The 11,810-nt window shown below is 43.2% G+C and overlaps 1 protein-coding gene across 1 annotated transcript; it reads left to right on the forward strand.

The window, feature by feature from the left end:
- LOC131464573 (E3 ubiquitin-protein ligase KCMF1-like) lies at positions 1-9,255 on the forward strand. Its single transcript, XM_058637134.1, has 7 exons — positions 1-170; positions 2,183-2,350; positions 3,319-3,458; positions 4,933-5,034; positions 5,995-6,175; positions 6,866-7,184; positions 7,599-9,255. The coding sequence occupies exons 1-7, from the start codon at positions 155-157 to the stop codon at positions 7,927-7,929; spliced, it is 1,257 nt and encodes a 418-aa protein (XP_058493117.1). The 5' UTR covers positions 1-154; the 3' UTR covers positions 7,930-9,255.
- The last annotated feature ends 2,555 nt before the right edge of the window (positions 9,256-11,810 follow it).

Genomic DNA, 11,810 nt, shown 5'->3' on the forward strand with positions numbered 1-11,810 from the left:
AGGAGGCGGAGGGGGGCAGAGAGCCAGACCGGATACTTCATGAGGGAAGAGGCCAGGGACAGACAGCCAGCCCCGGCTTCTCTTCTCTTCACCCAGATTATCCCTTATTCCAAGCCCCGGAGCCCGAGCAGGGTGTTGCGTCAGTGTTCGTAGGATGTCCCGACATGAAGGTAAGAATACAGCGGATCGCAGCAGACGTGAGCAGCTCGAGATTAGGGATGGAAACGTTGGTAGAGCACCGCCGGCTAACATTAAGCTAGCCGAGAATTTCTTGTTTTGCAGCCCCTGCTAGGTAGCGTTAGCACCGAGGCTGTTGTGTACGTTAATGCCGCGTGTGTGTGCGGACTAAGTTATAGCTGTTGCATATGTGTGTGTGCGACGCACGCAGTGGACGTGCGTGATCCAGAAAATGACCAGATCTACCTGACGTTGGCTAACTGTGCTAACTAGCCTGTAAGCTAACGTGATAAGATAGGTTTCATAGGTGAACGCGAGCGAGCAAGGTAAGGGGGTGGTGCCGGGGACAGGCGAACACAAGAGTGGAGCGGAGTCCGGATGGAGCTGTCATGTCGTCAATACTAATGTCAGACAGTTTTAGCTTGTTTTCGGATAAAAGTTGGCCCTCGGATCCGAGTTTCTTAAGCTAACAACTGACAAACCCAACATTAACCTCGTCCTTGTGGCCAACCTTGTTGGGCTTGAGGTTCACTGCTCGAGTGGGAGACAGTTACGGTTCAGCTCGTTGTCCCTTGGACAGTTAGGTGAGTTAGTCCTCAGCTGCTGACTAATTCGTCAGCTAGTAGTTAATCTCATAGTAGTTGGTTTACTGATTGGTTTGGCTAACAGCGAAGGTTAGTCAGGCCTGGACGGCCTTTATTTCTCATGCTTGTGTTGTTGACAACTTTGCTGCGAGTAGTGATCGAGCTGGTTGTTGCTTTGAGGTTGTTCCTGTTGTTGCTGTCATTAACATGACTGCAGCCAGTCTTTACCCGCTGCACATCAGGGTCTGATTTGGCTTTGAGACTTCACTGCCCGTAGCTATGAATGGATATACGGGGAAGTTAAAACAGCCTGGTGTCATGCAATACACCGAGGCAGCACGACTGTCCTCGTCAATCAAGAAAAGCATGGGCTTGAAAACAGAGGGACAAGTGGACTCTATATGGGACACTTGAGGTGAAACCTGCCATTCATAGCTGTGGGGGGACTTTAGTGAGGAGGATGGCCTCAGGCATGATTGTGTTTGAATGAAAATGGAAAGTTGGCAGCAACCTGTTCTATATAAGTCTGACAGCCAATCCTTAGTTGAATTATAGCTACAGGAGATGTATACACTAATATGCATGAACACTGTGGTATGCATATTTATCATAAGACTGATATGCCGTACCTTTTGAGGAAAACTTTCATCATGTACTCCTAGTAGAATATTTACTTTACACTTCCTGTTCACCACCACTTCTCTTTTTGACATACTTCTAATTTTAAGTATAAATTCATTTGTAAATTGTATTAGTGTTGTGTTGAGTTAAAGCCGTAATCTTTTATTTGACATATCACATAATGAATTTCTTGCTTACATTTTTTTTGTAAAATTGGTCTGATTTAATTATGTAAACCCTCATTGTTAACTTGTGTTGTAATGTTTACAGCGGACACTGCTGTAAATGATTAGGTCAAGGGATCTGTATGTTTATTCATAAAATATTCTGCAATAGAGGTTGGTCAAAATATTGATTCAGTGATGAATTGTCGTTCCTTGCTTGTGCAATATGATCATCGTAACACCAGGGCAAATATTGACATTTTGATTAACAAATTAAGACGCTCTAAAGTAAACAGTCTCTTCCCGTTTCAATGGGCGTCACTCGTTCATGTCTCCTCATGGTGGCGCTGAGGGAAACGTGGGTGAAAATTACATGGCCAAAGAAGTGGGAGTTTATGGCAGAGAAAGCTACATTAAGTGATGCCCCAGCCACGTTCATTATTGGTATCATGGACCATTTATCGTGTACCGCATTGTATCGCGAGGTACCCTGTGAGTCCCACCATGTGACATTTATGAAACACTGAATTGTGTATAATCTGTCAAACACACCCAGTCAAGCAAACCATAATAAGTCCACATGAACATTAAACATCTAACATTTCTTCTTCTCTTGCATGTTCACTTGTCCCTCAGGTGTGAGCTGCGATGCATGTTTAAAAGGCAACTTCAGAGGGCGACGATACAAATGTTTAATCTGCTACGACTATGATCTGTGTGCATCCTGTTACGAGAGTGGTGCGACGACGACGAGACACACCACAGAGCATCCCATGCAGTGTATATTAACACGAGTCGACTTCGGTAAGTACAGTGCCCATTCAGGTTGTGAATTGAAAAATAAAAAGGAGGAAAAACAGGATCAGATGTTTGTCATTCAATGTTTGTTGTCGCTGAGAGACAGATGTTCATATCCGACTGATAACCTGGCAAGAAAATACAGATGTTTTTGAGAACTTTGTATGAAGTCTTGCTGCATCTCTCATAGAACACTGAGTTTACACATTACACATAAAATGAAAACACATGCAAATCACTGTAAATCTTGTCGTTTCATAATTAAGCTGCGACCACTTGTGGTCTTTGGAAACCCTTCCCTCAGTGTCTTAATAAGTGTGAACAAGAAACAGTTGCAGTCAATCCTCTGCTCTCTGACAGAAGGGCTGCTCCCAACTGTCTGAGCAGTGATTCGACTTTAATCAGAGGAGATTTTGCAAGTGTGTTATTGTCTTTGCAGTTTTGGTTTATGAATACAGTGGCAGTGACAATGATTCAAATATACCAGCCCCTGTCGGACCACACTCACCATAAATTTGGTTCTATTAACTTTCGATCTGCTTGACAGAATGGTTTATTATGTCAGATAATATTTATGGCGGCGTGCATTGTGTTTATTTTTATGCATTGCTACTGTGAAATACGTCACTCTCCAAGCTTTCACACAGTGGACATACTGTTCTACAGTTTGTTGGGAAAACTGTTGTTGACGAAATCGCAACAGAAGGTGCAAGAAATTGTTAAATTTGGTGTGGGCTTTTTCCCAAGTTTGCTTGTTTCACTCACTGCAGTGTCTGCCTGCCACATTTGTTTACATCAATGTCAACTTCTTTACATTGGTTACATAATAGATCACAGGTATGGTTCTGTGGTAGTTTGATAAGCATCCTCGGTATGACGTCCTGTGTGCTGCAATCCCAGCATCTGAAATGAACTTGCTGGTAAAAAAAGAACTCTATTGTATGGCGACTGAATGTCCATCTGTTCTCCTCCAGACCTGTACTACGGCGGTGAAGCGTTCTCAGTGGAGCAGCCCCAGGCTTTTACATGTCCCTACTGTGGCAGGATGGGCTACACAGAGATCTCTCTGCAGGAGCATGTGGCTGCAGAGCACACAGAGACCTCTACAGAAGTGGTAGGTGGATGCTGAAGCCTCACACACAGACACTTATGAAGGTTGGAATATACAGTATGTTTGCGCAACTAATTCACACCTGGAAGCATTTATTTATGTTCTCATTTGGAGTAAATCGTATCTGAAGCGTCAGTATGTCGCAGTCAAAGCTTAGTTCTGATGTCAGCTTCTCACTGACAGAGGATTTTCATGCAGAAATTAATCACCGGAAAACCATTTTTTCTCCATGTTATGGAGTGTCTGCCATACAGTCTTTATGTGCCCCCCCCTGCTCAGAGCCGCAGTGATCATCACACTTACAGGCTGCCAATCAAATCATGCAAGAAGCAAAATTGCCAACCCAGACTTTGATTTGTATGCCCCCCCCTACCCCCCTCATCAAAAAATGAAGCAAAGGCAAGAGCTCATCAACTTGAATCGTGTTTTTTTTGCCTATTGTTTTGATTTGATTGCTCTTTTATGCAGCCCGGCTCCGTGGGCAGACAATGCGTTGTTTTCTACTTGGCATTTCCAAGTCAATTTTGAAACAATTGCAACACATTTCTGTGTGATTGGTTTCTATGTTGGGTAGCTCTACAGACAATCACGGACCCTGTTTGGCAGTGAGACGAACACTGGATGTCCCATTCCCGTTGATAAAAAATGATTTATTCTTGATTTAAATGCGCATCCAAAGTAAAAGATACAACATTGCAATGACTGTGACATTGTTACTGAGCTCCACTGTTTGTTGTTGTTGTTTTTTTTTCTCTCTGTTTATTGCTGGTGCTTGTGTGACGTCACAATTCACGCAGGGGTGAAAAAGACACCACAGGGCAGACCACTGGCACTAGTGTAACTATTGACACATGGAGTTTGATAGAGATTCACATTTAAATGGTGTTAAATAGGTATTTATATATTAGTATTTAATTAGTTTAATTAGAGTTATGTCTGACATTTCTACAAACATTTATCATTTACATAATAACAACTTGTCTTCTGTGGAAATCCTACAACAGACCATCATTTCAGATATCGTATGGGTTTGACACGTTATGGTAGTTAATCACTGTCCTTTGAATAATAACAAAGGGATTTTTGGCAAACACTTCCTGTTTTGATTCATCTCAGCTTTTTAAATAAAAAAAACAAGCAGTGGTTGTTTTTTCACTGTGTCCAGGCTACGACGGTACATCTCATGGCATTCTGCGTGGCAGCTCACAGCCTACTTCTTTAACATGTAAAAATCAATCTATGCCTTTTAGCGTTCCCTCACATCTGCTGGAGCTCAGACAGACACTGTCCTACGAGCTGCAGAGCTGGAATGTTTCTGAAATCGCAGTGCTCCGTGTGCAAACACAGCGTTTGTAGACTAGATATTTACCAATGTGGGTGTTTGCCAGTTGGAGCCGAGTCCTCTTGAACAAATGTTCAGTGTGCAGTGAAGTGTGTTGTAAATGACCTGTCCCCGCTGTCTCTTCCCGTTCTCCAGATCTGCCCCATATGTGCAGCGCTGCCAGGTGGTGACCCAAATCATGTGACGGATGACTTTGCTGCTCATCTCACACTTGAACACAGAGCACCCAGAGACTTGATATCCTTTTCAAGACTATAACCTGACTGAATAGAGAAACAACCTAAATACTGTGTGTGTTTCGAAAATGAAGCCCATATTTCAAGGTTTCTGTCTTAAAACGGCAGTATTGATTAGGTAATTCTATATTTTATAATAAAGTAGGCTTCACTCTGACTGTTCAGCTGCGTACACACTATTTGCTTGCAGTTGTTTTGTTTTCTTTAAACGTCAACAACTAAGAAATCCCAGGCCTCAGGGCGGTGTTGGCTCGATACATGGTGCTGACAGATACCACTAGTAAATTAAATTGGTGCGTGTGTTTTTTTGTTTTTTTTTATCTCTTGCCAACTGAAAGTGCAGTGACGTGACGCATATTTCTTCCAAATACAGAAGGCGGGAACAGTCGGGGTCACATTATGTAGTAATGTGCCAATGCAATGAGCGTGAAGGCTGCAAACTGTGTGAACCGCTCTGGTTAAAACAAAAACGGAATGTTATTCATCAGTTGATGTCGTTGAGTGATCGTCTGTCGACATAAATGAGAGAACTTCAAGTTATAAGGCAACTCGAGGTTTGAAATGGCATGATAATAATGCAAATAGACTCGGACGACTGATGGCTTATTATACGTTGTCTGTTTGAATACAGGTGGTGGAGAAAAAAAAACCAATATGCTAAATTGTAGTACAATGACTTAAGCTCCATAAAACGGTAACACAGTTCCTTAGTAACCAGTGCCCTGTAAGACCTGAACAAAAATGTAATAAATTAGGTGATCGGCAAAAATAGATTTACAATAGATACAAGCAAAAATCCAGGATACTGTGTTGTTTTCTGCTTCTAAATGGGAGCTTACACATTTACTGCATATTTTTGGTCGATTAACATTTTGACATTGTATTGATTTAACGTGTAATTATAGAAGATCAATTGTCAATCAATTGTGCTTCCGATATGTTCCTTAATGAGAAGCTTCACGACGAGTCCAGCGGGGTACGGCATGTGAGGAGGATGTTCCACCCGGGGCGCGGGCTGGGCGGTCCGCGAGCACGCAGGTCTAACATGCACTTCACCAGTAGCACCACAGGGGGGCTCTCCACCAGTCAGAGCTCCTCACAGAGCTCCAACTTCAGCAGAGAGGCCATGGATCCTATAGCAGGTCAGTCGCACAACACACACACACACGCAGAAGAACGTGGATAATACAGGACTCAGTCTCAGTCAGTGTGTCTCCATGATAACATCATCATTACAATGGTGCAAGATGTAATCACAGACCTTAAGTTGTGTAGTTAAGATGAAAGTGAAGGCCAAATGTCCCATTTTTCAGCGTGCACTTAAATCCCCCTCTGAATGAAGCAGCGGCGTGTGGGCAGAGTTGTTACCGAGGTATTCTTTCTGTTCATACTGTTCCCAGTTTTAATCTTGATGCAGTGCTTGGCATTGGCCACGTCCGCTCCAGCTGCGCTTTAATGAGGGTTTGTGTTCAGTGTTCCTCACAAACAGGCCACAAGCCTCCTCTTGAACGACCTGAATGATTCTAGCCGAGGCTGCCAACAATTCTACTGGTTGAGATTTAGCCTAAAAAGAAACCTCAGGGTCTGGTAACATTATGCACACGCGTGTCTTCACGTGCCACAGTTGCATTGTAGATCACAAGCGGTATAGCTGTCTTTTTTTTACTAAATTAATTGTTTGAAGCATTTTCTGATTGTTTCAGCTTCTTCAATGTGAATATTTTCTTGTTTCTTTGCTCCATAAAACAAAGAAATCATTAAAAAGTGAATCATTTTGTCAATATAGCATTGGCTTTTTGATCTGAAGCTCTTCTCCATGTCCTTTGTTGCAGAGCTTCTTTCCCAGTTGTCGGGGGTGCGGCGTTCAGCGGGCGGCCAGCTCAGCTCGGGCCCCTCGGCCTCTCAGCTCCAGCAGCTTCAGATGCAACTCCAGCTGGAGCGCCAGCAGGCCCAGGCTGCGCGTCAGCAGCTGGAGACGGCCCGGAACGCCAGCCGAGGCGGAGGCCGTGCCAACGCCATCCTGAACACGAATTCAGCCGCCGCCAACCCCAACCCGAGCAGCAACCACAATAGCAACGCTACTCCCAACCCGGGCCCACCTGAGTCTAACACACAGCACACTGCACATAGTTCTCAGTTTCTACTCAGCAGGTGGGACACTCACTTCTTCTTCTTTCTTTTTTTTTTTTTTTGCATGTACTTTAAATGAGACTGTGTCAATAAACTCTTTCAGATTTGAGCAGCTCTAGCTTTAAATGTCTGTATATCATATATCCAACAATTGTTTCTTGCTTTTCTTAAATTTCGCATTCTTTTGACAGGGTTAGGTTTCTCAGTACTTAAAAGGTGACTCAACTTTGTGAATTCAGTCACACAAAAGGTTTTTAAAACTGTCATAAAGTAGTTTTGTTTCGAGTATTTGAAATCTGGCGTCTCACTTCAGCCACCCTTTAAAAACTAGTGGATTTAAGGTATTTTAAGGTTTAAGTTAATTGATAATAATGTATGTTGTGGATGGTCGGCGTGTTATTTGAACTCTTCGCCCCCTTAATCTCTCTCCCGCAGGCTGAGCGAACCGCGGCTGTCCGAGGCCGAGCGGCAGCTGTGCGAGGCGCAGTGGGCCGACAGGAGCTTGTTTGTGACGGAGCTGCTGCTGTCCACGCTGCTGCCCAACCAGGACGCCGCCGGCGCCTCCTCCTCCGAGGACGAGGACGACTGTCACAGCTCGTTGCGGAACTTCGCTGACTTCGAGGCCATGGGCTGTGTTGAGGTCATGACCTTGGACGTGGCACTGGAGAACCTAAACCTCAAGGAGACAACCCCAGCGACCAAGACGACAAAAACCACGGCGAAAACGGCACCGGCGAAGAAAGAGCCTCCGGCGCCGCCTCTTTGATGACATGGCCACCTCCTCCTCCTTAAAGCACCATTGTTACTGGCTGACTGCTGAGTCAGTCCAACTGCCAATGGATGACAAAAAAGACTGCAGTTTTTTTTTCTCCTTCTTTTTTCTTTGGGCTTTGTTTTATTTTTATTTTTTCTCAGTGATTGTCATTTCAGCTCTGTCGCGCCCCCACTCAAACCCCCCCCCCACGCCATGTCTGTTAAGTTGTGTACATTGAATAAAATGAGTGAGACGAGAGAATGTGAGCGAAAGCGTGGTGGGTGTGTGCGCGTGAGAGAAAGAAACAAAAAAAAAAAACTATATAAATATATTATAGAAAAATCTATATGAACGTTGATAATCAAGTCCACATAACCCGTGTTTCCTCTAGCAGATGAGCAAAAGCGTAGTTAGCTGTCGTAGGAGACAAACACGTCACAACACTCACCCGGGGAGAGGAGGAGGAGGAGGAGGAGGAGGAGGAGGACGGAAACCTCTCCGGTTAAAAAAAAAACAAACGCTGCTGTGTATTTATAGTTATTAATTAAAGAAGTGCTTGGATGGTCTACCACAACTTAAGCATGAGCTTAAATCACCATGTGCCCATTTTTAACTGCACAGTCACCAGAAGGGGAGGCCTCGCTTTTCTTCAGACGCCCGAGAAACTGTAAATTATCGGTGCCGAGTGCCACTTCATTGGTATTTGTGTACCACACACACACACACACACACAGACAGACTGAGGACTGCAGTTTGGTTACATTCATGTCAAGTCTCACCCCCACCCGCCGCCGCCCCCTTATGTGACATCACATGTTTTGGGTCATGTGACCTTGCTTTATATCGACTGTGGACACTTTGAATTGCATATCCAGTGTCCCTTTGTGTACACTACAGTTGCTCTACATTAAGGCGAAACACAACTCGGAGACAAAAAAAAAAAGAGATGAAATCGTTTCTTCAAACGTGACCACGTTCAGGTTCTTTCTAACCTTGAAGAAACACAAACCCTGGTCTTCAGTCCTGACACGATTGTCTCGTTTTGTTTTTTTTCCCTTCTCTTTCTCTCTTTTAAGGAAGACCAGACGCTACTTTCTCAAGCTTCCCGTGTTCTGAAATTAATCTTCTCTCCATTACTCTTGAATGCAAAGAAAACTCACGTGACTTGAAGGAGAGAAACCTGTATTTCTCTTTTCATTGATTTCTCAGTCGAAAAAGATCTTTGTATGCCTCCACTGCTACCTGAAGAAATGCTATGTATGTTTTTGGCGCCAAATGACAGGGTAAACCTTTCAGTTTGGAGGACAATAAAAAATGTTTTGGATGGAAATCAACTAACCCAACCCTGCCCTCTGGTTTGTGTTTGTCCTGAATGCATGGTCACGTTCTCGGCTGCAGTGGGTTTGACGCACGCGCTCGAAGCACACGGACACGAGGGATGACGGGAGAATTTTAAACACGGTGGCTTGAGCTGTGGCGTCGCTCTTCTACAGAGCGATTGTTTTTAAATCGACGGGTAAAAAGCTGGTAAACTGAGCCTAAGCATCATTTTTAAGTCAACTCCAAGTTCACAACTGCTTTAACGGGGAGCTCATTTTGTGACTCTCAAAGGAAACAAGAGTCTCTGATGTGCAGAAGCAGGTATGAAGAATAAAAAAAAGGCACTTTTAATTTTAGCTGGACTTCAAAATCATCAGTCAAAACACGCTCTGAAGATGAATGCAAAAAAGCAGAAATAAAAACAAGCGTGAGCGATTTATCCAACGTGAAAAGGAAGTCATTTATCCCACGAGCTTGGTCGGCCACAGCGCTGGGAACGTTACGCGTTATCTGCGCTAACAAAAAAAACCTAAATAACAGCAGCCTGAAAGGATCTGACAGATTCTTTAAGGCTTTAAAGAGGTCGGTTGCCATAGGCAACCAAATGCATGCAGAGTGGGGGGAAAATGAGGCACGACATTAGATATCTAATGTTTCAAGGAAGCAACACTGAATGCATATAGCTTATCTACTTCTCATCTATAAAGTCTTTAGTACAGCAGATGATTGATACAGGACGCGTCAATAGGTTTGAATCAAATTTCTTTTTTTTCTTTAAACTGCAACCAAAACTATAATATATTATAATATAATATAATATATACTACCCCAACAATGTCCAGACTAAAGCTTTGACGACGGTCATTGCTGCAGATTTAGCTGAAAGAGATCTGCTCTCATTTTGAGACTTTTTTAACCAAACAGATCCTAGAGAGGGTAAAGGTCACGGTAACCCTTCAGAACAAACAAATCTCTATATTGCAACATATGCTATCATTACATTTTAAGCTGAACAATTATTTTTGACCCTTTTCTGATCTGACCACTTCAGCGGCCCCTCCTGACCAGAACAGTACCCCAGGTCATTGGAGTATGTGGTAGAGCTGTTCTACCACATACAAAAAAACCCTAAACAACTGCATAGAAAGAGCCACAACAAACACAAGACACATCACAGGTGAACATATGGAGTCTTTGTAATTTTAATTCCCATAATTTAGTTTAAATGCAGACATTTGTTTCACTAAAATCTTAAATAAAACATTACAGTACGATATATGCAAATCAGAAGAGCGTTAAAGATTTTTTTTTGTAGAAGCAGGCTACAGTTCCTAATGATTTTTTTTATTCATTCATTTCTTTAGTATTATTACTTTTAAATTCATCTATCATGGTTTTTTCTTTTTTTTTTCTTTTTGAAGGACTAGACAGCTGAACAGCAGTAAACAGTAAAAAGACAACACAGAGCTGTAAAACCTGCAGGGCCAGCCAAGGAGCACAGTCTATTAGAAAACAGCACGCCACACATCCAGATGAAGGTGTGAACTGATGCCACCTCCCCCCCTGCACCTCTGCCAGGAGAGGGCGCTATTACACGGGGGGGGCAGGTGGAGCTACATGACCACAGACTAAAGAGCAATGTAGTTGCACCTTCAGGTAAAACCCAGCTTGTGTTGCTCATTCAGGGAGAAAACAAATGGCTCGTCGTGTTTGTCTGGATTTTCTTGACATAACGGTTACGCAGTAGTTTCGTGATGACGTGGAAGAAGGAGGAAGAGAAGAAGAAGAAGCGTAGAAACTCCCTCAGTGGCAAGAACGCCACACCGCCCATTGATTTAAACACACTAGTTGAAGCTGACTGGTCTAAAAATGCTGTCCTTGCTCTACAGGGAGGGAAAGTGGCAGACTGCGCCATCTAGTGGCTGCGTTCATACGTAAATGTCATACAAGTCGTTGCAATTTCAGGCTGCCTTTGTTCTCGATACATGAATTAAAAATGCATAGAGGAATTTTACTTTAGTTCCGTTATCTATTATAGATAATAAGAGTCGACTCCTAAAACACCGTCTCTGCAAATACACTCTTTTTTCTTTTTTTAGATAAAGCTTAACGTATTGTAATTCAATTTCGTATAATTGCACATTTTTCATATTTGGGTTTTTTTGAGACTGCTCTTCACACTCTTCTTCCGTCCAAATGGAGAGAAGAGATGTGACCCCTAAATGTATTTAAGTGACAATATCAAAGACCTGCAGCTGCCGCTAGAGGGCGATGTTCACTTTCCCTTCCCCATCTTGAGCAGTGCATCCCCTTTGGCCTCTCAGGACTTGGAAAACATGGCAGAACAAAAAAAAATTTAAAAAATGACAGAGTTACAAAAAGGGCTCACAGAACAAGGCGATGATGCACAAACTTTATACTCACTGAAGACACAAACTGCACGAGCCTCGACTGAAACATGTGTCTGTCAGGGTTAAAATTGACGTCGATTTACTTGGAGCACGGTTTCTACTCGTGCTGAAGAGGAATTGATACCCGGCCCTCGTTGCTACAGTGGCTCCTGAGGGTCAATT

Source organism: Solea solea, chromosome 8 (genome assembly GCF_958295425.1).
Source record: "Solea solea chromosome 8, fSolSol10.1, whole genome shotgun sequence".
Classification (NCBI taxonomy): domain Eukaryota; kingdom Metazoa; phylum Chordata; class Actinopteri; order Pleuronectiformes; family Soleidae; genus Solea; species Solea solea.

Bases quoted from the DNA above. Each gene is read 5' to 3' on its own strand.
- LOC131464573 (XM_058637134.1), top strand. The intron at 2,351-3,318 runs GTAAGTACAGTG...GTTCTCCTCCAG, and splicing joins ATTAACACGAGTCGACTTCG to ACCTGTACTACGGCGGTGAA. The intron at 3,459-4,932 runs GTAGGTGGATGC...CCCGTTCTCCAG, and splicing joins CAGAGACCTCTACAGAAGTG to ATCTGCCCCATATGTGCAGC.